Source organism: Austrofundulus limnaeus, unplaced genomic scaffold, assembly GCF_001266775.1.
Source record: "Austrofundulus limnaeus strain Quisiro unplaced genomic scaffold, Austrofundulus_limnaeus-1.0 Scaffold1355, whole genome shotgun sequence".
In the NCBI taxonomy this organism is placed as follows: domain Eukaryota; kingdom Metazoa; phylum Chordata; class Actinopteri; order Cyprinodontiformes; family Rivulidae; genus Austrofundulus; species Austrofundulus limnaeus.
This window is the reverse complement of record NW_013953757.1, coordinates 1,918-25,571: the sequence shown is the minus strand read 5'-3', so window position 1 is coordinate 25,571 and position 23,654 is coordinate 1,918. Positions and strand designations below refer to the sequence as shown.

Here is a 23,654-nt window from a genome sequence, read left to right as displayed (position 1 = left end):
ATAAATAAATAAATAAATAAATATCAAGAGAAGTGAGATCAGGTGTCATGTGTCTGATCTACCTAAAACAAAACACTGTATATCTACACCCAGTAAACTGAGGGGAGATTTGTAAACCAGTCCAAGCAGGTGAAAGGAACAGAAGTGTTTGGGTCCACCAATGTTTGATGAATCAAAGGTCAGCAGCCAAGTGAAACATTTACATCTGTCTAAATCCAGTTCTGGGGATGTCTGTAGAAATAACACACAGCACTATTGATGTTTAAAGGAAGAGTTTGAACAATTGCGTGTGTACATGTTTTAAAAGAAGGTTGTCGTAAAACACAAAGGACCGTTTTCACTCAGGCCTGAACAAAGACCAGGCTCAGGGATTTTGTGTTTTGTTTGCCTGGGAAAGATATCCCTCACCTTCAGACCCTGGAGGCAACCTCCCTGTAATCATATTGGCCAAACTCACAGGGGAGCCTCCCCCTGCACTGCAGCCCGACTTGTACTCGTGCCTGCAACACCCTCTAAGCTCCAAACCACCACCTTCGTCCCACAGAGAACTGCAGACGGGCTTATTCTTTCTTGGAAATGTGGAGCAGTCGCATGGCTCTGCGTCGGCTCCAGAGGATCGCAGTTGCTCCTCTGAGTGCTGCTGGTGGTGCAACAACTAAAGTGCAGAGAGAGATGTCAACTCTGCAACGGGTGTATGTCACCAGACAGATCCCACCTGAGGGCCTGAAGATCCTCCAGGATTCGGGACAGTGAGTCAAAACAGTAATTATTGTTTGCTTCAGGTAAATTGTCATTATTTGCTTCAAACTCTTAAAATAGACCATTGCCTTTAAGAAAAATACCTCTTTCGGATGTGCCACATTTGGGTGTAATAACCATCAAACTAGGAGCATCATCTTTGCATGGGACAAGTTTTGTGTTGCCTGTGTGGGTTGATGAAGACATAGTTGATTTGCTTTTGGTTTGTGTCCTCCCCTCTTTTCAAAGAGTGCAGTTTGAGCTGTGGAACTCAGACGACGTCCCAGTGCCAAGGAAGGAGCTGCTTCAGAAAGTGAAAGGTGTTGACGGTCTCCTCTGCGTGCTGACAGAAAAGATTGATGCAGAGCTGTTGGACGCAGCGGGTATGACGTCTGCAGTCTTTGAATTAGTAGAAGAGCAACCCCAATATTCCTCATGTTTGATGCTTGATGTTCTCCTGCAGGCCCAAACCTGAAGGTTGTCAGCACCATGTCTGTGGGTTACGATCATCTGTTTTTGCAGGAGCTGAAGAAAAGGTGATGCCACCTTTTAAGTTCAAGCTGAGTTGAGTTTCTAAAGTTCTTATCTGCGAACATCTTCTTAGACCTTACCTGACGTGCATGGCTTCCTGTCATGCGTGTCTCTCTGCAGAGGAGTCCGTGTAGGTTACACCCCTGATGTTCTGACAGATGCTGTTGCTGAGCTGACCGTGGCTTTGCTGCTCGCGACCTCCAGACGACTCATCGAGGCCACTCATGAAGCCAAGACGTAACATTTTCAATTAAACACACACTCAACTTTACTAATAAACACACCGTGCATTACATACTTTCAACAAATGTCTTTCTTTAATGTGTCAGTGGTGGCTGGGGCACGTGGAGAACTCTGTGGTTGTGTGGCCATGAGTTGGCCAACAGCACAGTGGGTATTCTGGGTCTTGGACGGATCGGTGAGTATAGCACAGTGGATTGCTTTTACCTTTTTACCAAGTCAATGGAACTTTACATGGACATGGCTCAACAGTTTTGCAGATATTAAGAGAAAAAACGTACGCTCTGAGCACAAACAAACCACATAAGATCATACACAAAGTTTAACATTTGACAAAAATGGCTTTAACTCATTTGAGGTTTTATTCTTATTTTACTGCATTTTGTATTGTATTTTATTGTGTGGTGTCAATGAGTGCCATGAAAGACATATTATAATAATAATAATAATAATAATAATAATAATAATAATAATAATAACAATAATCTTTTCTTCTTTGTTTTTCGGCTGCTCCCTTTAGGGGTCACCAAAGCAGTATAGCAGAATAAAATTATGTTAAATTCAAAACTTTTGCATGAAAGGGGGGTGTTATCTGCTTTCCTTCAAGGAATATCAGCCCTTTGTCCTGTGTGTTTGTTCCTTAGGTGTAGCTATTGCAGAGCGTCTGGCCCCCTTCAAAGTAAAGAAGTTTATCTACACAGACGTGGCTCCCAGACCTGACCTGGCCAAAGCTATCAATGCTGAGTATGGTAAGACGTGAAGCAGTCACTTAGGCCCCAACTTGTACTTATCAGGAGATGGGATGTGATAATAAGATTTTTAGTGGAGTTTAAAGATTGACCATGCCTAAAGTCAAATCAATTTCTTATATAAAAAAATTACGTTTAATAGAATTAAATATTAGACACTAAAATAGAATTATGTTAAGTGGACCCTGTTTTGATGCTCTAGTTTCGTTCGATGAGTTGGCAAAGCAGTCAGACTTCCTGGCTGTGTGCTGTGCTTTAACACCGGAGACAAGAGAGATCTGCAATGAGAACCTTTTCTCCAAAATGAAGAAAACCTCCATCTTCATCAACACCAGCAGGTAACAGTTTGAGTCACGACACACCTCAGTGCTCTGACATTTTTATAACCGGTAGCTGAGAGTTAAACACTCACCCCAAGTGCTACACATTTCACATTTTCTTTGTTGAAAATTTGCTAATAATTACTGGAGTCCAGCTGGTTTGTCTGTTAGCAAAATATCTCACGTTATCACTGGACAAATCTTAACAAAACTTTCTAAATGAATCCAATTCAACATGGCCACCACAGCTAGATAGAAAGCTATAAAGGTGATTTTAACAGCCTGGCTCATCAGAAAAACCATTTATTTTAAAAATGTAAAATAAATGAAAGTTTTAAGCGGTGTCCTTATCTGTTGGAAACTCAGGGGTCAGTGGGGTTCACCACAAGGTCTGGCCCTCCAGTAGAGTGAAGCATTGGTCAATTATAGTTGTGTTGTTGGTCTTTGTGTTGCATCAGAGGTGGGGTGGTGAACCAGGAGGACCTGTATCAGGCTCTGGCCTCTGGGCAGATAGCAGGAGCTGGGTTAGACGTCACCGTCCCCGAGCCCCTCCCCACCAACCACCCACTGTTCAGCCTGAACAACTGCGGTGAGTCTAACACACCATCACTCCCCCCAGCTCTAACCCTTATTATTTCTTCATCCTGTTAACTCTGCCACCCCCCGCAGTCATCCTTCCGCATATCGCCAGCGCCTCCTACACCACCCGGAACGCCATGTCCGCCCTGGCAGCCAATAACCTCCTGCTCGGCCTGCGGGGGCAGCCCATGATCAAAGAGCTCAAGCTGTAGGAAGAGACCGGCTCCACGCTGAGAACAGACTAAGTTTGGGGAAATGAGTGCATTTTTATTGAAATAAATGTAAGTTTTTATCAGCAAGTCAAATTTTTACACAGAAAGAAAGCTCAGAGTAAACTTTTAAGTTTTTTTATTCAGTCTATACAACAGCCGAACATACTTTACAATCATCATGACTTTCAAACAGTTAGAGACAATTTAACCAATGGCTGCACAATGAGGGGCCAAACAGAAGCTCAATTTCTCAAGCTTTAAAGTGTAAGGCAGTGATTTTTTTTTTTGAATTTTTAAACCTCTGAATAATTTAAAAATCTAACACAGTGCATTTTTCAGAGATTAACATAAAGCATCGATGTAATAGTTACTGAAAACAGCTTTGTTAAAGAGATAGTTCAAATAATCTGAAATGGGATTTTGTGACGAGGTTATGAACAATCACCGTCTTATCTGTTGTAGAAAACTCTTTGAACTATTTGATGAAATAAAAGTTTAATTCTAATCAGATAAGTTTGCTGCCATCCTAAAACAATTCCAGTATCAACCATTCAATAGCTCAGGCAAATGTTATTTTTAAAACTTTTACATTGTCATCAGTGTCACAATAAGGGCGTATTCCTGTGTGTGTGTATAAATATATCATTAAGCCCCAGGCTGCACCAAAAGTACTACAGCTAACTTCTCATATTTGCAACATTTGGAAGGGAAAAAAAGCTATCTACAACAGGTAAGATATTATTTGTTCATAACCTTACAACAGAGACCATTTTGAAAGAGGATGCTTTCATCTCATCGCCTCTGGTTTTTCGCAAGAACACAGTAGCTGCCTCGTGCTTTAATGTGTGAAAAGGTTGGCTGGGATAGAACTGACCTTTAACCACCGCTGGTCAATTTTAACACATCTTCTAGCTCATGATTACCAAATCTACCAAACGGTAGGCTGCGTTTACAGGAGGAAATATTCCACGAGGCGGTTTCTTTTCTGAAGCAACGACATGTTAGATAAATGTGACGAATAAAACTATTGTACTGTACAGACTACCAGTGTTTTGACTTTCACAAAAAGGTGCCGACAATGATAGCACATGAAAAGGCAAATGTGATTTTTCATTTCAGCTCACTAAAACAAAACTCGACAAGACGAGAACACTGCGCTCTGCCTTATTTGATAAAGACGCTCTTATTTACAACATTGATGACGCACAGAAACTTCTTCTCAGCACGTCTTAGACCCTCCACAGGCTGAATGGACAAAGAAACAACTTAAAAAACCCTGAAATTGAGAAGAAAAACAGTCACGTCCTGCTAAAAGTTTGCTTTTAAAATCATATTTTCTGTGAAATATTGACTTCACTGGAATAGTGGACACCATGTTTGATTGATTGTCCGCTGAGGAAGAAAACTCTTGGCTTTCATAACCAACATAGATAGATTTGGCCAGCTGGATCCCCATAAAACATCTTCATAGCTCCAGTAGACATATTGGTTATAAAAAGACTGATTTGTCTAAGTGCTTCTGAATCCAATTACATTACAAGTACTGCAGAAAAAAAAATGAAATAAACATTTAGTAGAACAGGAAACCAGTACAAGTCTAATACTTTATATGTTTTGTGTCAATACCCCAGAGGAAACTGGGTGAAACAGACCAGAAATGTGCAATATTTACATTTCTAACACGTGATGAACGCCTGTCCTTTAACACAACTTCACACCTGTCGGTGACCGCAGGGACAGCTCCAGGTGCGTCCAATTTTTGTCCTTTTTCTGTTTGGCCACAGCAAAATTTATTTAGACATTTTTAGTCAGTAACAGAGCCACACGTTTCACAATCAGACAGCACAATAAGGCAAATGAAGGCAGAACATGAATATTTACAGCGAATCTTCCCAGCTTATTTCAGTATTAAAAAGATTGGTGTGTTTAAAGATGGCTGCCACAACTGACTGACTTTAAAGACCAAAACTGGCTTAAACTGTGAATTTTGAAGAAACTGAGCTAAAATTGGGTGTGGTAGTAGCCGAGTCAGATCCTCAACACATATTTTGAGCTCTGGCAGATTGCACAGGACCTTTGTTAAAAACGTTACCATAACCACTTGGAGTCAACTATGTCTGATGGCAGAATATTTAATCAACTGGATTTTAATTAAACTTACAGAAATTTATCACTGGGTGAACATCTGCAACTTTTCAAGTCAATCCAATTCAAGAGGGATACCACAGCTAATCAACATTAATCAACACAAAACTCAGCTTATTTTACAGATTATGAGCTACAGTTTGATGTGGTAGTAGCTAAGAGTTGTTCACAGTACCTACTTTGAGTGCGACATCTCGTATCACAGAATTGTGCAGAACGTTATTTTCCAAAATCTGATCAGATCATTCACAACTATCACTTCTCAAGATGATCTCAACCTAAAACTGAGGCTTGAAAGGCGACAGGAGATAAAAGCATTCCTTCAAGGAATGTTTGATCTTTAAATGTTTCAAGTTTTTACAACATTTTAACTTTATACATTTTGTCCAACAGCCTGAAATCTGACTTCAAACTGTTTTTTGTACAAGAAATTTCATGAACACAGCTCTGAACGACTCTGTGGTTTGAAATAGGGGCAGTCAGTATGTACGACTCAGAGGTAAGAAGCTGCTGCGTGGTTTATTATAACATTTTAGACAACTTTGCCGATGTATGAACATTTTGTCCCACATGATGGAATGCGCTAAAGATCACTCTGATCTGAAGTCGTGATCGTTATAATACGCTTTAACATGATATGCTTAAATTCATCATAAATTACACTAAAATTAAGTTAAACATAGATTAGTTGTACGTTCAAATCATTAGTGATTTAGTATGGATACGTCCAAAAGATACTTCAGTTGATTTCTTTTATTCCATCTTCAGAGTATGTCACGGTCTTAGACCAAATATTTATAAGTCAGCAAAAGTTGTCTGAAACATGTGACAGGGCTTTAATGTGCAATGCAAACATGAACCTTAGACAAGTGTTACACAAATCAGTAAAGACTAAAACAAATTTACTTCCAAGTACAATTATAACTTCCTCCGACAAGATGACACAGACAAACACTTTTATTTTGATTTTAAAAGCCTAGTTTGGCCTGAATCACTCCATGCAAAGTTCATGTTCTGCATGAGAAATACTCATAAAACAGTTTAAAATGCCGTGTCTACTATATAACAAGACATATCTGTACTTGTTTCATTTTGCATGTAGCATTAAATAACAAAATTCATGTATTTCTAAGATCTTAACAACTTGTCTGTGCTATTTCAGTAATCCTATAATCATCTCCATCTTTGGTCTTTGATCAGGACTGCTTGATTTGGAAAGAGCAGATGATGAAAACCAATAACTCAATCAGAGCTTTAGGGGAAAAAAAAACATTCCTGGGAGCTAAAGTCCAGCTGATCTCTGACTGTTGCATGGACTTTTTGTCCATCAGTACTTAGAGCAGAGCGTTGGACATGTTACTGTTCTGCCAGCGCAGACATGTGGTTTTTGAATGCTTGTACAGATGTGAGGACTGGCTGAAGCGTTTCCCGCACTTCAGACATGCGTACGGCTTCTCTCCCGTGTGAACGCGGATGTGTTTCTTGCAGTCGGTCAGGGTGAGGAAGGTCTTGCAGCAGATCTTGCAGGCGTACTTCCGTGCCCCTTCCACCACCAGGACGTTGTGCTCGGAGAGAGCCTTCTTGCACTTGGACAGGACGTCTGCTGAAGCCCGCGTGAGCTGAGGCGGGAGGGAGGTGGTCCTGCCGCCGCTCATCTCGTACCCTCCGCTCTCGTTGAGGAGCAGGGGACCGGTCAGACTTGAAGAAGAGGAGGAGGCAGCATCCTGAAGAACCGCGCTTACTCTTTCTTCTCCGACTCCGGAGGACGTCTTGGGAGCGATGCGCCGGTAGCTCGGATAGCCGAGAGGGGAGGCTCCTCCTGTCCCTCTTGAGGGGCGTCCCAGCGAGTGTAGACCCAGACTAGAGCGCTGGAACTCCAAGCCAAAGGGATCCACCCCTCCGCGCCCTCCACCCCCACCTCCTCTGGGGTTTCCCAAACCATCGTGCAGGGGACGGAGAAAGAGAGAATCAGTTTCTCCGAAGCTACCCTCACCGCCGAGCGGACCCGTCTGCAGACGAGAGGAAGAGGCGGAGCCTGACGGTCCGGCAGCATCCTGCCTGAGCAGGAAGTGGTGAGAAACAGAATCCCCCGTCGTCGTGTTGGGAAGCGTATCCTCTCCAGAAACCATCCCCGACCGGCCACTACCGAAATCTTTCTGCCCCAAGAAGCTGGAAATGTTGAAGCTGGACTTGCCACCGAGTCCGTTACCACAGCCAAAATCTGCTGCGACCCCGGTGCCGCCGCCTCCCACCAGGCTGCTCTTGAGGAGGAGCTGTGAGCTGGACTGCAGCAGGGGGCCGGAGCTGGGCTGGGGTTCAGAGGTGAAGCTGCGGTCGCTGCTCTCTGGGCTCAGCTCCACCTTCTCCTCCTCCTCCTCCTGGCAGCCAGGCTCAGCTGGGTCGCTGCCTTCCGCCTGCGACGTCACGTCGCTGTTTTCATCCGCCGGCTCAGGCGAACTGAGAGGCTCCCGCTTAATGACCACCTACAGAAAGACAAAAAGAAAAAAAAAGTTACAAATCCAGATAAGAAATTAAAATTGAGCATTTTAAGTGTTCCTGAAATGAGTTTAAATAAAAACAGAAAACTGCACTCATCTGAAAAAATAATTAATTTCTTGGACCTAAACTCATCACTGCATTATGAGTGACAATTTACACAACATCCTGACTTTTTTTGTTCTTGTTTTAGAAAATGAGGTTGTAAGTGCGATAGGTTACCTTCTGCTCCTCTTCTTCAGCCTCCGCCTCTGCAGCTGCTTTGATCTTCATTGCTCCTCTGTCTTCTTTATGATCATCTTCACCCATGTCCTCTTCCTTACTCACCACCCCCTGCATCCTCCCCAGGCCCTCCCCCTCACAGTGCCCGCCGTCCGACTGACTCGGCACCTGAGAGTCGTCTGGAGGCACCAGCCCGGGGACCGAAGCGTCCAGCTTGGATTCGTCCCCCATCTTGTGGGAGTCGGGCGAGAGAAGCGCCCCCTCCTCTCGCTCCACGTTCCCCCCGTCGTCTCCTAACAGTCCCAGGTTGGGCGCCGAGGGCCGCTGCCTCTGTCGGGGTCTCTCCTCGGAGAGTCCCATGGCTAGAGAGGGCTTACGTTTGTGAAAGCGCCTTATTGGGAAGGAGGCCCTCTGTTCGACCACTCTGCTGCCCACCCCGTCCTCGTCCATCCCCCCCAGAGCCGAGCTGACCAGGCTGAGGCCCAGCTGCTGCAGCAGGAAGGAGCGCTGCAGCTTGGACGAGGCGGCCGTGGGGTTAGAACTGGCTGCTAGGTTAGGGGTCACCAAATCCGCCGCCTGCTGCTGCCTGTGCCTCTGCTGCTCCTGCTGGGGGCGGTGGTGGCTGGACGAGGGGGACACGGGCAGCGTGCGCGTGGTCAGGTAGTGCTTGCAGGCTTTCACGACGTTGTTCAGGTGCAAATGCGACGCGGCGAGGAGGATGTCCATGACGTTGCTCTCCCCCAGCATGAGCGTCGACGTGTACATCATGTCCACCAGAGCGGCGAACGCTTCCGCTGTCACCACCTGCAGAAACACAAGACTTCGTCATCACGCTTTCAAAGCTGCGACACGTTCACCGGCCGCGGCCGTACCTCGCTGTCCAGCTGGATCATGTTCATGCTGGCGTCGCCCTCTGCGACAGTGAACAGCGCTCTGAAATGGGTGCTGCAGGCTGCGAGGACCGAGCGGTGGGCTTTAAAGTGTCTGCTGCCCACCACAATCACACAGTCACACAGCTGGCTGTGGACACGCTGGTAGTTGAGCTGCTGGAAAATCTGCTCGAAGTGGCCTGGGAAATCCATGACCCTGCAGACAAAGCAACAAAGATGATGAAGCAAAATCAGGGGCCAGTTTTTCCAAAGGTAATCTGATCGAATTTTAGCAATCAGATTAGATCAAATCTTGAAAATGGGTTGTTCGAAAGGGAAAGAAAGATTCTGAAATCAGATTGGATAATGGAATTCAATCTTAGTTTTAATCTGGATCAAACTTTGTTTGTCTTGTTCAAAACGTTTAAGCAGGATTTGGATAAGTTTAATCCAAAAAAAAAAAAAACAGGATTATCCTAATCCCAACATGGGGTAGGATTACAAGGTGGAATTCAGGAAGAAAGTGTAGTACAAACTGGCCAAATAATACATTTCATTTAGTGTATATATGCTTTATCTTGCACTTGACTTGTTTAACTGTTACAGTGATAAAGAAGATAAAGTAAACATAGACTACCAATTAAGCCTTTCCGTATAAAGTAAAAGTCAAATAAAAATGATAGTGTTCCCATGAAATACTGTAAATGACCACTGTATATTCATTTCAAAGAAACAATCATCAGAGATGAACCTGTCAAAAATTATTTCTAACAATTGCATCCCTTACTGCATGTCAGACAGTCAGTCCCTTGTTCTGTGACATGCCTGAGGTTGGTCTGGTTCTTCAGCAGGCCCAGGTGCATTGTGAACATCATCATAATTAGGGACGTTGATGCATCCTTTGTCAAATAGTAATGATTGCCTATAAAACACTTCTTAAATGAGAAACTGAAAGCAGAAGCACAGACTCTCCTGGCAGAGGAACAAATGAAGCTGAGCAAACTGCAGCAAACCAACGTGGAACTTCAGATCCGCCTCCTAAAAGCAGAGCTTGGAAATGCTGCTCTCTCCTCAGATGAACAAGAACCCTAAACATTTATTTTGCTGACTATTGGACACTTAGCCTTTTTTTAAACGATGACGTTTTCAAAATATCCACAATGTGCTTGTTAATGTATATTTGTTTTTATATTTGTTGTGGCTCAGATGAGGTCAGAAATTATAAAAGGAAGTGAATGTTTCTGTTATTTTTTGTCTCAAAATAATAAACACAAAGTGACCCCATGTTGGCTCTTCTACCTGTTGTTTTTTTTACATCGCTCGGAACCCACATTGTGATACGTCTTATTTAGAGCACTGGTAATCCAGATTTGGTCACCTTGAAAACAGGGGATCTGCATCAGGGCGATCTAATTTAATGTTGCTTTGAAAAACTGGCATAAAAGTAAGACAGCTTCCTTGATTCAGGATAGCAAAGAATGGGATTTCCAAATTCAGATAAATTTGATCCAGATTACATATTATAACAACTGGCCCCAGATGATGTACAGCCATTACATTATGTACAATTTGCCTAACAAATCAGACATAATCCAGGGGCATTTTGGATTTAGTCATTCCATGTATATCAACCACTGCAAAGAACATTAAGTAGGAATAAAAATTATGAAAGTAAAGCTGTTTGTTTTCATTGAGGGTTCTAAAAAACGTTCCTAATGTAGATTAATTGCAGTCATTGACTGAAGGACCTAAAATAATATTTTTAAAAGACCAACACTGTTAGTAGACATATATATGCTGCAGCTACATGATATATTACAAAAAAAGCTCACACCTAAGTTAGTTCAGCTGTTTACCTGCGTAAAGGTGGGTAGTTAACATACTAGCAGCTCTACTGATTAGCTACAGCACAGACAGCTAGCTAACCCAAATAAAACAGTAATACAGAAGCACTATGTTGCTAGTTCAGAAAAAATACCATGTTTATTACCTTGAGATTTCCAAACACGTAGAAGTAAAAAACAAAACAAAGTATTTTAGCTGAAGATGCTAAATTTAGCTGCCAGCAGCATCGGCACAAGTGCCTGCTAGCTACAGCACAAGTAGCAGCAGCATGTCCCCAGAGGATGAACCGCTCCTCTCAGAGCCAAAATCGTTCTTTCCCCCCACCACAAAATGTCCCCTCAAGTGTGGCAACCGCCTGCTAACATTTCCTTTGCTATCAACATCTTCTGCTGCGGACTTCCTCACAGTTAGCCCTGGCTCGATACATTGGACTGGACCGCTGATTCAAACCCGACGGACACGTCTCACGTGTACAACTACTCAACATCACGTAACAACATGATGCCCGTCGACTGGATATAAAACGACTGTAACTGTAATTTCTGATAATTTTCTGTCACTCAGACGGTTTTTCCAAACCAGACTCACAGGGTGGCGCTGTGCTTCACTTCCATAATGTCCGTCGCGACCTCGCTGACGCAAAGTGCTGCAAAGTTTCACCACAGGGTGACGCTGCAGAACCCGACCAAAGATCGTATGCACATCGAGATGCTTCACATCACCTCACACCATTGATTGTTGCATCCATGAAATTACAGTGCACAATAGAAATTTAAGGTTTTTGCTAATTATTGCAGTTTTAGAAAAGAGTTACTCTGCATGAATCTTGTGATATTGAAATAAAAAGGTTCAAATTTAATCTGAATGGCAAAAAGTGAAGGAGTAACTTTATAAGGGCTAATGAGTGACCATTGACGCTAATGATTCGCACTAACACGTAGTATATAAATCTATAGACTCTTTTATCTTGTTGTATTGATAAATTTGCTTTAAATGTGTTGTATTTTGTTAAAAAGCATTGCATTGCTGGGAGGAAAGACTTTTAGACGAAAACGGAAGTAAGACAGTGAAACATCTCATCTCGACGAAATCTTCCCAAAAAGTGTCATGGCTGCCTCCTGTTCATTCGTGTGCTGCGAAGAGGAGACGGAAAACGACAAAGCTGTTCTCGGTGATTATTTATCTCTCTTTTTTATTTTTTGAAATACTTAAAAGGTTAATTTAAGTTACCTAATGACAGGTAGTGTTGTGTTTGCCTCAGAGGTACAGTTTAAACCACAAAATGCGTGTACACGTGGGCGCTGGTCACAGTTTTTGCCAGCTAGCTACTTTGTTATGGTTTTGTTTCGAGTGTCGCTTCTGTCCGCATGTTAATTCTCGTTTTGTTTATTAATATTTTTTAACATATACACAGTCCGCTTCTCGAATGGCTGCTTCAAGGACCCAGACAAACTGGACTTCAGCATGTTTAAGAGCGTGGATGAAAACAACCCGAGGAAGAAGCACAGACGGATATTGGTGAGTGGGATGAAGATTGACTAGAGTTTCATGTGCAACTTAAATGTTCTTTAATAGATATGTTGTCGTGTGTTGAGGTCGCTGAATCAGACAGGCTGTGCTATGTTGGACAGAACTTTGGAGCAGGATCATTGAAGTGCAACAACCTCTGCAAGTGAGAGAGAGAGAGAGTCAGATACATGATTTAGTTGTTTTGTGATGAGGGGATTATTAAGCAGCATTGGTGCCTCCACAGATATTACATTGGAGTTCTGAACAAACGGACAATGCAGATGGGGCTGCACAGTGCTCAGGTGTTCAACATGCAGCCTGATATTCCAGGTAAATGCATCACATATTGATTCTGAATGTAATAATGCTGCACAGCTTCATGTTAGGAGACTTCATCCTACTAACTTTAAATATTCTGATGGAACCACCAGGTGAGAGAACCGAGACAGCAAAACCTCAGGACACAACTCTGGCTTACAGAGATAAGGTACAATGATTTGACATGTTGGTATTTTAAGAAAAAAAAAACATTTAAAAACTATAGTTGTGCGTGGATCTTTTTCTTTTTTTTAAATTTGTTTAGGTTGACTCATTAATTGAGGCATTCGGCACCACCAAACAAAAGAAAGCTCTGACCTCCCGCAGGCTGAATCAGGTGGGCAAGGACACCCTGCATCAAGCTGTGGCTAAAGCTGCCAGCTCTGTGATCGACAAGAAGGGCCTGGAAGGTGAGGCGAATCGTCTTGTTGATCTGTGTGTGTGAGGTGGTTCAGGCATCAGGTCTGAAGGGAAAAGTGGATTTAAATAACCAGTAATGAATAGTAACAATGCAGTCAGTCCACGGGATGAGATAGTGGGAGAGTAGTAATTTCTGATTTTACTAATGCTGACTGCAGGTCGATATCGCTTCATGAGACAATTTTCAGCTAGAACAGAAATCACTAGATCTTGTAGTAAAGAATGAAAAATGATCAGCTTTTATTGTTGCTTTATCAGAATAGTTTTACATCTTTCTCCTCAGCTCTCCAACAGGAAGTGACAGAGACGGAATCCCAGGGAGCTCTGCCTTCCCACCTGCCTCCCTGCAACCCGAACGCAGAAAAACGAGAGGACGTCTACCCGTTCGATGAGCGTATCTTTTATTTCCTGTGTGCTTTTGTGTGTGTATTTGAATGAATGTAAAGAATACAGCAGAGGTTGTTGTTGTTTTTTTTTTTTTACCCTCAACTGATATGACGCAGTCCTGGATCCGAATGAGCTTGCTGCTTTGGAGGTGGCCGGTTCCAAGATGGCAGCGCTCACTGCCGAGGAGCTGAGTAAGATGAGCGATGCAGGGTACGGCAGCAAATGGTTCACACCCGTGGATTTAAGTTAGTCTTAATGAGTTTCTTGTTGCATTCGTTTTAATTCTTTTTTTAATTTCCTAAAGGTCCCTTTGTGTTGCTGAACATCTGAAGAACTTGCCACCTGAGGGCGAAGCCAGAGAGAAAATGGCTCGTTGCGCCTTCTACCTCTCTATGCTCCTCAAACTGGCTCGTCAAAGGAACATCACCCGAAAATGTGAGCAGTTGGGATTTCCTTTGACATTTGTAATGCAGACTTTTTAAAAACTACATATTTATTTGCATCAAATGTGTGTGAATGTATATAAAAACATGCTTTAATTTATTTGTTTACAGTTGGACAGGAGGAGGGCTGTCCTCGCATCATCCAGAACAAGCTGTTCAGAACTTTCACGGTTGAAACCTTCATTAAGGGCAGGTATGATGATCAGAGATTGAAGCTAAAAGTTCTTCTTTTGTTGTTTAACCAATTTGTTTTTGTAAAAAAAAAAAATTGCGTTTCCTTCTAGTGTCCAATATAAAGTGTCAACGTCAATGAAAAACAAACTGGCAGCTTACAGCCTGGCACTGCTGCTACATATGGGTCACATGACTGCTGACCTGACGTTACTGCATCGTGACCTGGCAATCACCGATGCCAAGTAAGCCAAGTCTGACTTTAATATTTTAAATATTAATGTCAAATCAACCCCAAGCACTCCTTTTGTTATTTATCTCCTGCGTTTTGTCGTGTTGGCAGAATATCTCATGAACCAACAAATAAATTATAATGAAAGATTCAAGGATATTAACTAGTAAATTTAAATATTCACCAAAGCTAATTGGCTGTAATAAATAAGCATTTCATTTTCTGTTGAATTTGTATTTGGATCACATTTCAAGAAGTTTCCTTTTCTGCCAACCTTACGTTTCCCTACAGGATGACCGAGGTTGCAAAGTCAATGGGACTGTCTTTATTTAAACCGGCCCGGGACAAGAATAAGGAGACCACACTGAGCCAGGACCACCGGAAGGCCTCTCTGGATCTACCTCTGGTCAAATACGATCAGTTCCTCGAGAGACGGAAGCGCAAGAAAATGCATTAAAAAAAGAAAAAACAGGGAAAAGACTTAAGCGGAAACACCACAAATGTGAAGTGTTTATTAGTGTATTTTGTATACAAATAAAATGGTTCACTTTGAATTTTATGTGCCATTTTTAACAGAAGTCATGGAAAATAGAAATAAAAAGCAGACTAATGAGCTGTAAACAACCTCTAGATGAAAAAAACATCCAGCTTAAACGTATAGGCACATTTGTCGACATCACATATTGCACAATAAACTTTTTTTTTTCTCCTTTTTGTTTGGTTGTTGCCAAGTGAGTCACCACAGACCATTAATTGAAACAAGACCTAACCTCATTGGTACATTTTTATAAAAAGGACATGGTTCCAAACTCAACACTCACCTGAACACAACGCACTGTGCAAGAGGCAGAAGCTTAGTTTTGGCTTGGTTTTTTTTTTTTTTTGCATAAAGACTCAAACTCTGAACACTCCAATCGTAGCTACAGTCGTTCATTTCAAAAGTCAAAAAAAGGCACGCGCAGCTTTACTTTCTGAAGCCTCTGACTCCTGCTAGGATTTGAAAATGTGCATATCCCAAACGAGAGTCCCAGAAACAAAAACTACAATGTAAAAGGAGACTAAAGTGAAGCTGTAGTGATGTAAATGTAGGAAATGTAAGACGACAAGAAAACTCAAGCTCCACCTTATTAATCTATATTTTTTCAAATTTAAAAAGTCTGTGGAAATTTTAAAAATGTGCCATTTTGACACTGAAAGACCAAAAAAATTGTTTACCTAAGACAATTAATTACACCAGGATGTGTATTTAGAAAGTACATAGACCATCGCAGCATCAGTGTCCAGATCTTGATATCAGACCAGTGGAGTTTGTTTTGGTTTATAAGTGCTGGTCAGTTTTCACAGGATGCAGCAGAACATGCTGCCGCTGTGGCAACCACTTTCCACAGTAGCCCCAACCCTGGCAGTCATGGAGATCCCAACTCGGGACGGGTACTGGGACGAGGAGAGGCCAGCAGGGGAACTGGCCAGTGGGCGAGGAGGAGGGTTATCCAAAACCCACGGGGGAGCAGGTGCACAGCTACGAAAATGTAAAACGAGAAAGAAAACAATAAATAAAACCAACAATTATTCACAGCTGCTGGTGGCAAACTTCTTTCTCCCGAACAACAGGTATGTGCTATTTTTCGTGTTTGCTCTTCAAGGGAACATCCTGATCATTAACTGCTGAAGTTGCAATATGTTGCTGCCATACGGTGCTGAGAAAATTATATTTCCAACTAACTTTAGTTCATAAAAAGCAGCCAGATGCAGAGCTAAACATGGTCATAAAAACACAAACTATAAAAATGAAAACTTAAACGTAGGTTTATATAATAAAACTTCCAGACATCTAATAACATAGAGAAACTTTCAACTTCGGAGAAAAGGTTTTCTGGTTGTTTTGAACGTGTAAGGGTCACCCTGAGGGGGAATAAACATTTCTGTCTTTGACTCTGGTCTCAAAAGACCTTCCTCAAAAGAGACATTTTATTTTCTTTAAACAAAATAATAATGTTCTTTAGTGAACTTTAGTTCATTTTCATTCAGTGTATTCAGCACCTGCACAGAAAAACAAGTTCAAACTTTGATAAGATTAACACTGAATGAAAATGAATTAAAGTTGAATGAAACATAAGTGAATTGTTTAAACTAAAATCTTAAAATATTTGTCTATGATTCAAATACAAATATTTTTATATATATTTCATAATAAAACATAGTGAACTCAATCATAATGATCAATTTAGTTAAATTGAAAAATAAATCAGAAAAACACATAATCACTTTACTGTCAAATAGCAGTTGATTAAACAAAGATTTGTATAAAACAAACAAAGTAACATTGGAACAACATTCTTTTTGTGTGTTTTTTCTTAATTATAATGCAAGAGGATAGATTGTCATTCTTTTCATTATGTAAACTTTGATTTACAAAAATGATAACTTGTAGTTAAAAGAAAGTATAAATCAAAAATATAAATAACATTATTATTTTGTTTATTAAAGAAAATAAAATGTCTATTTTGAAGAAGGTCTTTTGAGACCAGAGTCAAAGACAGGTGGAAATGTTTATTCCCCCTCGGGATGACCCTTACAAACATGTGCAGAGGAGAGATCGTGAATGTATTGGATGTTGAATAAAGAGGAAGACCTCAGAGGAGGTTCATGGATGTTGTGGAGGAGGATAAGAAAATGGTTGGTGTGACAGAGGAGGATGCTAGGGATAAGGAGACGTAGGCAGACAGACAATCTACTGTTAAAACCTAAAGAAAGCAACGAAAAGAAAAGACAAATGTGGATCGAGAACTGCAACTTGACAGGTTCGCGTTGGCACCGCACGCCACGGAGCTGTTATCCCGGCTACTGAAACACTGTTATTATGGAAATAATCAGGGCTGCCATGTTGACATTCAGAGAAAAGGGAGAAAATGTGCAGACGGTAGTTTGTCGCTTAGTTACCTGTTATTAGGCTTTAAAATACTGTTGTTGCGCAACACACAACTTTCACTGCCAGGATCTACGTGTAGGAGGGACTTCTTGTTGCCCGGGTGGCCCTGGAACAGGATGTTGTCGTGAACGACACCTTTTACTGCTCCCAGCAGAGCAATGCCACAGCCCTGTACTGGTTGGACCCGGTTACGGACTACCTATAGACGCAAATAAATAATAATAATAAAAGTATATATGTATTCAAACATATGAAAATGTGCTAAATGTGTCTGATAATCTCGAAACTCCTCACCTTGATGTCAGTGCTGGCAGAGACCTGGATCCCACATCCACCGTTACCAACCACATCATTTTCCACTATCTGCCCGTTCCCGCTGAGCCTCACGCCGTGGCCGCCGTTTTCATAGATGCCGTTACCACGAAGCTCCACCCTGCAGTCTTTCTCCACGGCGACGCCGCCTCGACCGTTTTCCACGATGCAGTTTGTGACGAGCCGGGTCAGCTGACCGCTCTGCAGCACGGCGACGCCGGGGCCACAGTTGCTGTTGACGAGGTTCCCGAAGACGTTCAGGGCCTCGCTGCTCTTCACGTACAGGCCGACCGCTGAGAGACGGGACGAGGGAGGAGATTAGAGGCGGCACCAGGGTTATTATAGTTCACTAAAACTAAGTAATGAAAACTGAAATTGAAAAAACATTTTAGTTAACTAAAATAAATAAAATCTGTAATAAAATGAAAAAACGATAACTAACTAAAACTGTATAATCTTTCTACAAAAATAATTAAAACTAACTGAAATCATAGATAGAATATCCTTAGTTTTAGTGTTTGTCAAGTTATTTTGAGCCATGTGGATCTTTTGTTTTCTTTTAATTGAGTAATTTCACATTATCTGTGGTCCGTAACAACACTTGTTTACAGTCTGCTCTCAGCATCGTCTACAAAATGACAACAACAACAAAAGTTGGGAGAAAGCGGCAATGTCCACTTTGGGATTTCTTTAAATATGACTGCGAGAAAAATAAAAGCAAGTGTCTTGTAATGGAAATAGGTGATAAAATAGGTGGAATACTTCTTAAGAGAAAAACTGTATGAATCAAGCTCACACAAGATGGCTAACTATGACTATCTTGACACGCTAGCTTCTCTCAGTAGTTCCCGTGAAAAACAGCACGGGTAGCACCGGGTTGGAGACAACTATTATTATTGTCCTAAAATAATCGCCCATGTCCTTAGGTGGCAAAATTAAGTTACACAATTATTTTAGGAAGGTGTCACTATAATGTCTGCTTTAACTGGCGAACAAATAGCTGTTGTTTAGTTAACTCACAGGTACATCACAAGCTTGAGGATGCATTGGCAAATATGTTTATTCAAGCTTTAAAAAAACTACTACTACAACTAAAAAAAAAACGAAACTAAACTAAGCATTAAAAATGCAATAATAACTAATAAAAACTAGTCAATCCACTTTAAAAACGAATTAAAACTAACTGAATTAAAAGAAAAAAAGTCAAAACTAAATTAAACTATAATGAAAAAGCCAAAACTATTATAACCTTGGGCGGCACTAGATGCATTTGACGTGAAGGTTCGTGTTAGTACCTCCGTTGTGGCTTAAGCAGTTGCCTTCCACCAGGGCCACGCTGACGGAGCGGCGAGCAGAGTGGCGCTCGTCCTCGCTGTCCAGATCGCTCTCCCAAGCGAACAGTTCGCCCTCTTCGTTAAAGTTCTCCTGTGCTTCTCTCGCCTCTCCTTCTGCCGCCCTCCTTTCCCCGCCGGCTGCGTCTCCAGCTTCCTGTCCGGGCCAGTTGCCCTCCCTGGCTTCGACGTAATCGGGGTCCTTTCTGCCGAACACGGCCAGCCCGTACATGCAGTTGTGGATGATGTAGTTGCCCAGGAGCTGCGGGAGGCTGGACGACATAACCCACACGCCGCAGCCTTTGTTACCTTTAAATGAATCAGAACAGGAGGAAGTGAAGCATCTGTAACACAGAACTTGTCACTCTTCATGTGAGGCTGCCGTGATGAGATTTAAATCACGTACAGTAGACACGGTTTCCCTCAATAAGTCCTCGTCCCCTCTCCCCCACCACCACGCCGTCCGAGTAGCCGTAGCAGATGTAGTTGTTCCTCAGAATGGGGTCACCTCCTCTGCGGATGTCCACTCCCCCCCACTGGTTCTCCCTGATCACGTTCTCTGGGATGAACAACGACACGCGCACATGATAAACCAAGTCACGGTGAACTGCATTATGGACGAGGAGATCTTGCAAAGTCACTTACACACACCTGTTATCATCCCTCTGCCATTTTCATTTATAGCGATCCCTGCTGCCTGGCCCTGAAAGATGTGATTCCCACTAAAAAAAAAAAGTGTAGAGACGTGAACTTTACAAAAATAAAACCTCCACCAATCCATCTTCTTTGCATAGTGTACACACGTCTACTACACATTTACGGCTTAGGTACATGCCAGCATGATGCAAATATAAAGGCAACTGAACAATCCACATAACGCCACAAATATTTCATTCCAAAACACAACAATTGCTAGATGAAACTCTAGCATTCCATGACAGAATGCACATCCCCTGTCACCTTTCATGTCATAGTGTTAATCATCTTAGAAATGACTCTGTAATGAATAATGTAAGGTCTCGACTCTCAGCTACAACTGGATCAATTTCGGCTCAATACTGGTGAAAAACTATTTTTCAGTTTCACATATTTGCATCCCAAGGGCACTTCCTGCAGGGATATCATAATTATTTCTGCTGTAACAACCATGAAGTACAAAACTGACAGCAATGTAAAGACTTATTAAATCACAGCTGAATGAACTGCTGTGAAATATTATCTTTTGTGGGGTTTGTCCTGATTGTACTAGCCATTAGCTCATCCGTAGTTCAGTTCAGCTGAGGTTATTCAAAGAGCTTTCTGCAACAGGTGAGATAGTGAATGTCATAACCTTCCCACAGAACCCCACTTCAAAAGATCTTAATGATCCATTTAATCAGAAAGTTGTTCAGGCGTAAATCACATAATGAATCATGGCAGGAGGACTGTACTTGCAGCACAGACACTTAAATAAAGCAGAACCAATGGTGCCAAAGGTGTAAGTAATGAGTGTACTTGTGCTTTACATGTTGAACTATCTGCTGTCACAAAGAGCTTGTTGATTTTCTGCTCAATGATACAGCTTTTGATTTTTTTTGAGTCTGACATCCTGTCCTTTGACAGCACTGAGAACCCAGTCTAGAATTTTTGCACAAACACTAAATGATATCCAAATGATGGAAAACGTGGGACCGACGCAATCCAAAGTAAGCAGAGCTCAACTTACATCACCACAGGATTCCCACTGAAGAGAACGTACACTCCGGCTTCTTTGTTGTTATAGATCAAGTTGCTTCGAATCGAACCTTTTCCGTTGCCAAGAACAACGACACCAGAACGCAAACCACTGTGTATCTTATTGCACTGTGGAACAAAAGACAAGATTACAGAGGAAACACAGAGTAGCACCCACAAAACTATAATAAACTTCAGCGTTTGCGATGAGTGTTAAGAAATTTCGTGGAAAAAAGATGATAAATTTGACTCTTTTTCCCTGGAAGATCCTGGAAAAGAGTGGTGCCAGGTGTACCAGAATGATGGGGTTAGCCCCTTTTCGGATATCCAGCCCAGCCTCTCCGTTTGAGTGGATGTTGTTTTCTGCAATGAGGCCCTGAGCAGACAGGCGCAGAAACACACCAGATGCACGGCACTCACACACCTCATTTCTCAGCATCACAATCTGAAGAAGGTGAGAGAGCGAAAAGAGAAAGATCAAGTAACATGAACAGGAAGCTGCTGATAAATTACTAATGATCTCTGCAACCTCATTAACTTGAAATGTTAACTAAATGCTAATTAAAGGGGCTAAACACTTCATAGATTCGTCAGAATAAAAACGTTACAGTGAAGACATTTACTGTGGAGTTCTGGATGCAGCGAACGGCGTAGTTCAAGCCTCGGAATACGTTTTCCTCCAGGCGAGCCTGTCCGTAATTGGACAAATACACACCCCCCTTCCCGTCCCTGAAGAGACACCGTCTGACGATGCAGCCAAGGACCGACGACGCCAGCATCTGAGCCTCCGGGTCTCTGTCTAACTCCTGCTGGAGGGTGAGCGGTTCAGGGGTCACAGATGGGGGTTCAGGCGCCGAGGCAAGCGGCAGAGAGCCGTCCTCCCGGGGCTTGAGCAAATGGGACAGGCCATGATTTTCATACGGGATTTTATAAATCAGTGTAAAGAGCTTTTTAGAGTTGTGATTCCCGTCTTGCTTCTGCTCCTCTCCGTCACTGGGCTCACCATCACTCCAATCATCTTCTATAACAGTGCCATGACAAACCGCATCTCCGCCTGTCCTTCTCTTCCAGTCTTCCATGCTCACGTACTCCTTTTTAACGCCACCTGCAGAGTCAGGCTCACCGGCGGAGCTGCCCTCGGGGCTGCTGGGAGAGCTACTGAACTGACTCGGGAACGTCCTGGCTAAGGCGGCTAAATGTTTACAAGCCCAGTTCCTTTCCGACGCCGGAGGACCCTCCACGGTCACCGAAGCGGTGTCGCTTCCCGAGAAGTCACAGCTGTCCAACAAACTGACGACGACGCCCAGCAGGTGGGCAGAGCTGCCTTGGGAGAAGGAGCAAAAACGAGCCTGGCAGGTCCCGGGGCCACGGATCTGCAGCTGGGCTCCCTCGAAGTTGCAGTTGTCAAGTTGGACGTGACCCCATGACGTCTGAAGGAGAGCAAGTTGGAGAGGGTTTGAGTCAGACCTGATCTGGCTAAAGCAATATTTACATTTAATATAATATAATTTAATAAAAATATTAAAAATTTCTTTAAGTAAAGGGCTAAAACTTTTAATATTCTAAACACTGTAGATCAAAGTAATGGGCAGTGATTTTAGAATATTCAGTCTATTTGAAGTTATGAGCAATTTCAATTAATATACACTGGAAACTGGTAGTGACAATATTTATAATTTGCTGTTTACGTTTTTAATTGCTTATGACCTTTCCACAGAACCCATTTCAAAAGATTTGAACTTTACTTCTAAGTTATTTGTTGATATAAATATGTGTTACCTTGTAGACAACAGTGGAGAACCAGGGGGGCATGAACACCAGGTTGCACAGCCTGGCAGTGGGACACTGCTGCTCCATGCAGACCAGGAGGGCCACCTCACCCAGTCTACCCAGACCAACCAGCTCCACGGGCACCTTCAGCGCCACCTCCGCCTGTTCCTCATACACACCTGGGTGGAGAACCACCCGGTCGTACGGTCCCGCGACCCCGAGAGCCCCGCGCAAGGTTTCGAACTCGCACCCGGGCCCCACGTGCCACACCCTGCGGTCTTTCCGCCGGCGGAAAAACAAGAGGCAGGCGGAAGACTGCAGCTCCGGCCCGTTCCTAGTCCAGGTGCGGGAGGCGAGCGCGTGCTGCTTCAGCGCCTCCCTCCAGGACGGAGGCTCCAGGTGAGGCTGACTGGGCCAGTTGGGATGGCGACACTCGGGGCACCCCAGGCACAGCTGCCTCCAGCGGGTGTTGTCCAGGGAGAAGACGAGCTCCCGCCACGCACGGCACACCTGGCAGCAGCGGCCCAGGTCGGGCAGCGGGAGATAGGCTAAGATAAGCCTCCACAGCTCCACGGGGAGGCTACCCTCCATGGCAGCAGAGACACACACCGGGCGGCTGGGGAGCTGGAGACAGACAGGTGGAGGTGGTGACTCAGAAACCACTCAGGTGCACAACAATTACACAAGTGTTTTACTTCATTTAGGAAACACAACACTATTTATTTATCCCTAAATATATATTTTTACACAGCGACAACATCTGCACTCAAGCTTTTCGCGTTTTAGTTAAAGTTGAACAGTTAGCAAGCAAAGAAGCGCTAGTTTATTCGCAAAGCTTTGCGCAACCCTCGTTATCTTATGAGAAAAAACGTGACGAAAAATGAAAACATTACCTTTCAGCTGTTCGCCATAGTCCGGGAGATCAGCACATCACGTCGGCTCGATGTTTATTTCTGGGACCTAACTACATGTCTGCGTGGACCTCTCCTCCAGCTCATGATGCAGATGTGCCACCGAAATGGAGCTACGGCAAGAGAGAGAGACAGATCTCCTCCATCTTCCGCTTCCAAAAAGTGGGCGTTTACCTTTACGACCCTCTACTTCCTCCTTACGCACACATGCACGCACATCTAATTTCTGCTGTTACGTCTGGGACAACAACAAATACTATAT

The 23,654-nt window shown here is 43.0% G+C and overlaps 4 protein-coding genes across 5 annotated transcripts; 2 read left to right on the top strand and 2 right to left on the bottom strand.

Moving 5' to 3' along the window:
• The first annotated feature begins 294 nt into the window (after positions 1-294).
• grhprb (glyoxylate reductase/hydroxypyruvate reductase b) lies at positions 295-4,406 on the top strand. The gene is made up of 9 exons (XM_014031969.1): positions 295-749; positions 988-1,121; positions 1,202-1,274; positions 1,390-1,506; positions 1,599-1,687; positions 2,154-2,258; positions 2,461-2,596; positions 3,037-3,167; positions 3,248-4,406. The coding sequence occupies exons 1-9, from the start codon at positions 577-579 to the stop codon at positions 3,367-3,369; spliced, it is 1,080 nt and encodes a 359-aa protein (XP_013887423.1). The 5' UTR covers positions 295-576; the 3' UTR covers positions 3,370-4,406.
• Positions 3,491-11,666, bottom strand: zbtb5 (zinc finger and BTB domain containing 5). Of its 2 annotated transcripts, none has more exons than XM_014031965.1 (4): positions 11,535-11,666; positions 9,105-9,318; positions 8,233-9,036; positions 3,491-7,997 (listed from the first exon to the last, which is right to left on the bottom strand). In XM_014031965.1, the coding sequence occupies exons 1-4, from the start codon at positions 11,558-11,560 to the stop codon at positions 6,849-6,851; spliced, it is 2,193 nt and encodes a 730-aa protein (XP_013887419.1). In that variant the 5' UTR covers positions 11,561-11,666; the 3' UTR covers positions 3,491-6,848. The 2 variants fall into 2 exon arrangements, with proteins under 2 accessions (XP_013887419.1, XP_013887420.1); XM_014031966.1 differs by lacking the exon at positions 11,535-11,666 and adding an exon at positions 11,092-11,528.
• A 288-nt stretch (positions 11,667-11,954) lies between these two features.
• Positions 11,955-14,980, top strand: polr1e (RNA polymerase I subunit E). Its single transcript, XM_014031968.1, has 12 exons — positions 11,955-12,117; positions 12,361-12,464; positions 12,542-12,618; positions 12,700-12,785; positions 12,887-12,942; positions 13,039-13,183; positions 13,477-13,587; positions 13,697-13,790; positions 13,885-14,015; positions 14,135-14,216; positions 14,308-14,439; positions 14,718-14,980. Exons 1-12 carry the CDS (start codon positions 12,054-12,056, stop codon positions 14,881-14,883), a joined length of 1,248 nt encoding a protein of 415 aa, XP_013887422.1. The 5' UTR covers positions 11,955-12,053; the 3' UTR covers positions 14,884-14,980.
• On the bottom strand, positions 14,925-23,590 carry fbxo10 (F-box protein 10). The gene is made up of 11 exons (XM_014031964.1): positions 23,375-23,590; positions 22,491-23,105; positions 21,335-22,141; positions 21,007-21,156; positions 20,704-20,840; positions 19,650-19,720; positions 19,405-19,557; positions 18,963-19,307; positions 17,650-17,960; positions 17,367-17,554; positions 14,925-15,945 (listed from the first exon to the last, which is right to left on the bottom strand). The coding sequence occupies exons 2-11, from the start codon at positions 23,070-23,072 to the stop codon at positions 15,765-15,767; spliced, it is 2,925 nt and encodes a 974-aa protein (XP_013887418.1). The 5' UTR covers positions 23,073-23,105; positions 23,375-23,590; the 3' UTR covers positions 14,925-15,764.
• Positions 23,591-23,654: the final 64 nt, after the last annotated feature.

What these genes read in the sequence shown, in the direction of transcription:
- grhprb (XM_014031969.1), top strand. Translation starts at nt 577, where the DNA reads ATGTGGAGCAGTCGCATGGCTCTGCGTCGGCTCCAGAGGATCGCAGTT. An exon ending in ATCCTCCAGGATTCGGGACA is followed by an intron (nt 750 to 987) that starts GTGAGTCAAAAC and finishes CTCTTTTCAAAG; the next exon opens with AGTGCAGTTTGAGCTGTGGA. An exon ending in TTGCAGGAGCTGAAGAAAAG is followed by an intron (nt 1,275 to 1,389) that starts GTGATGCCACCT and finishes GTCTCTCTGCAG; the next exon opens with AGGAGTCCGTGTAGGTTACA.
- zbtb5 (XM_014031965.1), bottom strand. Translation starts at nt 11,560, where the DNA reads ATGGAAGTGAAGCACAGCGCCACCCT. An exon ending in TGATCCAGCTGGACAGCGAG is followed by an intron (nt 9,037 to 9,104) that starts GTACGGCCGCGG and finishes GTGTTTCTGCAG; the next exon opens with GTGGTGACAGCGGAAGCGTT. An exon ending in CTGAAGAAGAGGAGCAGAAG is followed by an intron (nt 7,998 to 8,232) that starts GTAACCTATCGC and finishes GTCTTTCTGTAG; the next exon opens with GTGGTCATTAAGCGGGAGCC.
- polr1e (XM_014031968.1), top strand. Translation starts at nt 12,054, where the DNA reads ATGGCTGCCTCCTGTTCATTCGTGTGCTGCGAAGAGGAGACGGAAAAC. An exon ending in CTCTGGCTTACAGAGATAAG is followed by an intron (nt 12,943 to 13,038) that starts GTACAATGATTT and finishes AAATTTGTTTAG; the next exon opens with GTTGACTCATTAATTGAGGC. An exon ending in CGTCTACCCGTTCGATGAGC is followed by an intron (nt 13,588 to 13,696) that starts GTATCTTTTATT and finishes GATATGACGCAG; the next exon opens with TCCTGGATCCGAATGAGCTT.
- fbxo10 (XM_014031964.1), bottom strand. Translation starts at nt 23,072, where the DNA reads ATGGAGGGTAGCCTCCCCGTGGAGCTGTGGAGGCTTATCTTAGCCTAT. An exon ending in GGGCTAACCCCATCATTCTG is followed by an intron (nt 20,841 to 21,006) that starts GTACACCTGGCA and finishes TTTGTTCCACAG; the next exon opens with TGCAATAAGATACACAGTGG. An exon ending in ATTTTAAAGCCTAATAACAG is followed by an intron (nt 15,946 to 17,366) that starts GTAACTAAGCGA and finishes ACATTTTCGTAG; the next exon opens with CTGTGCACCTGCTCCCCCGT.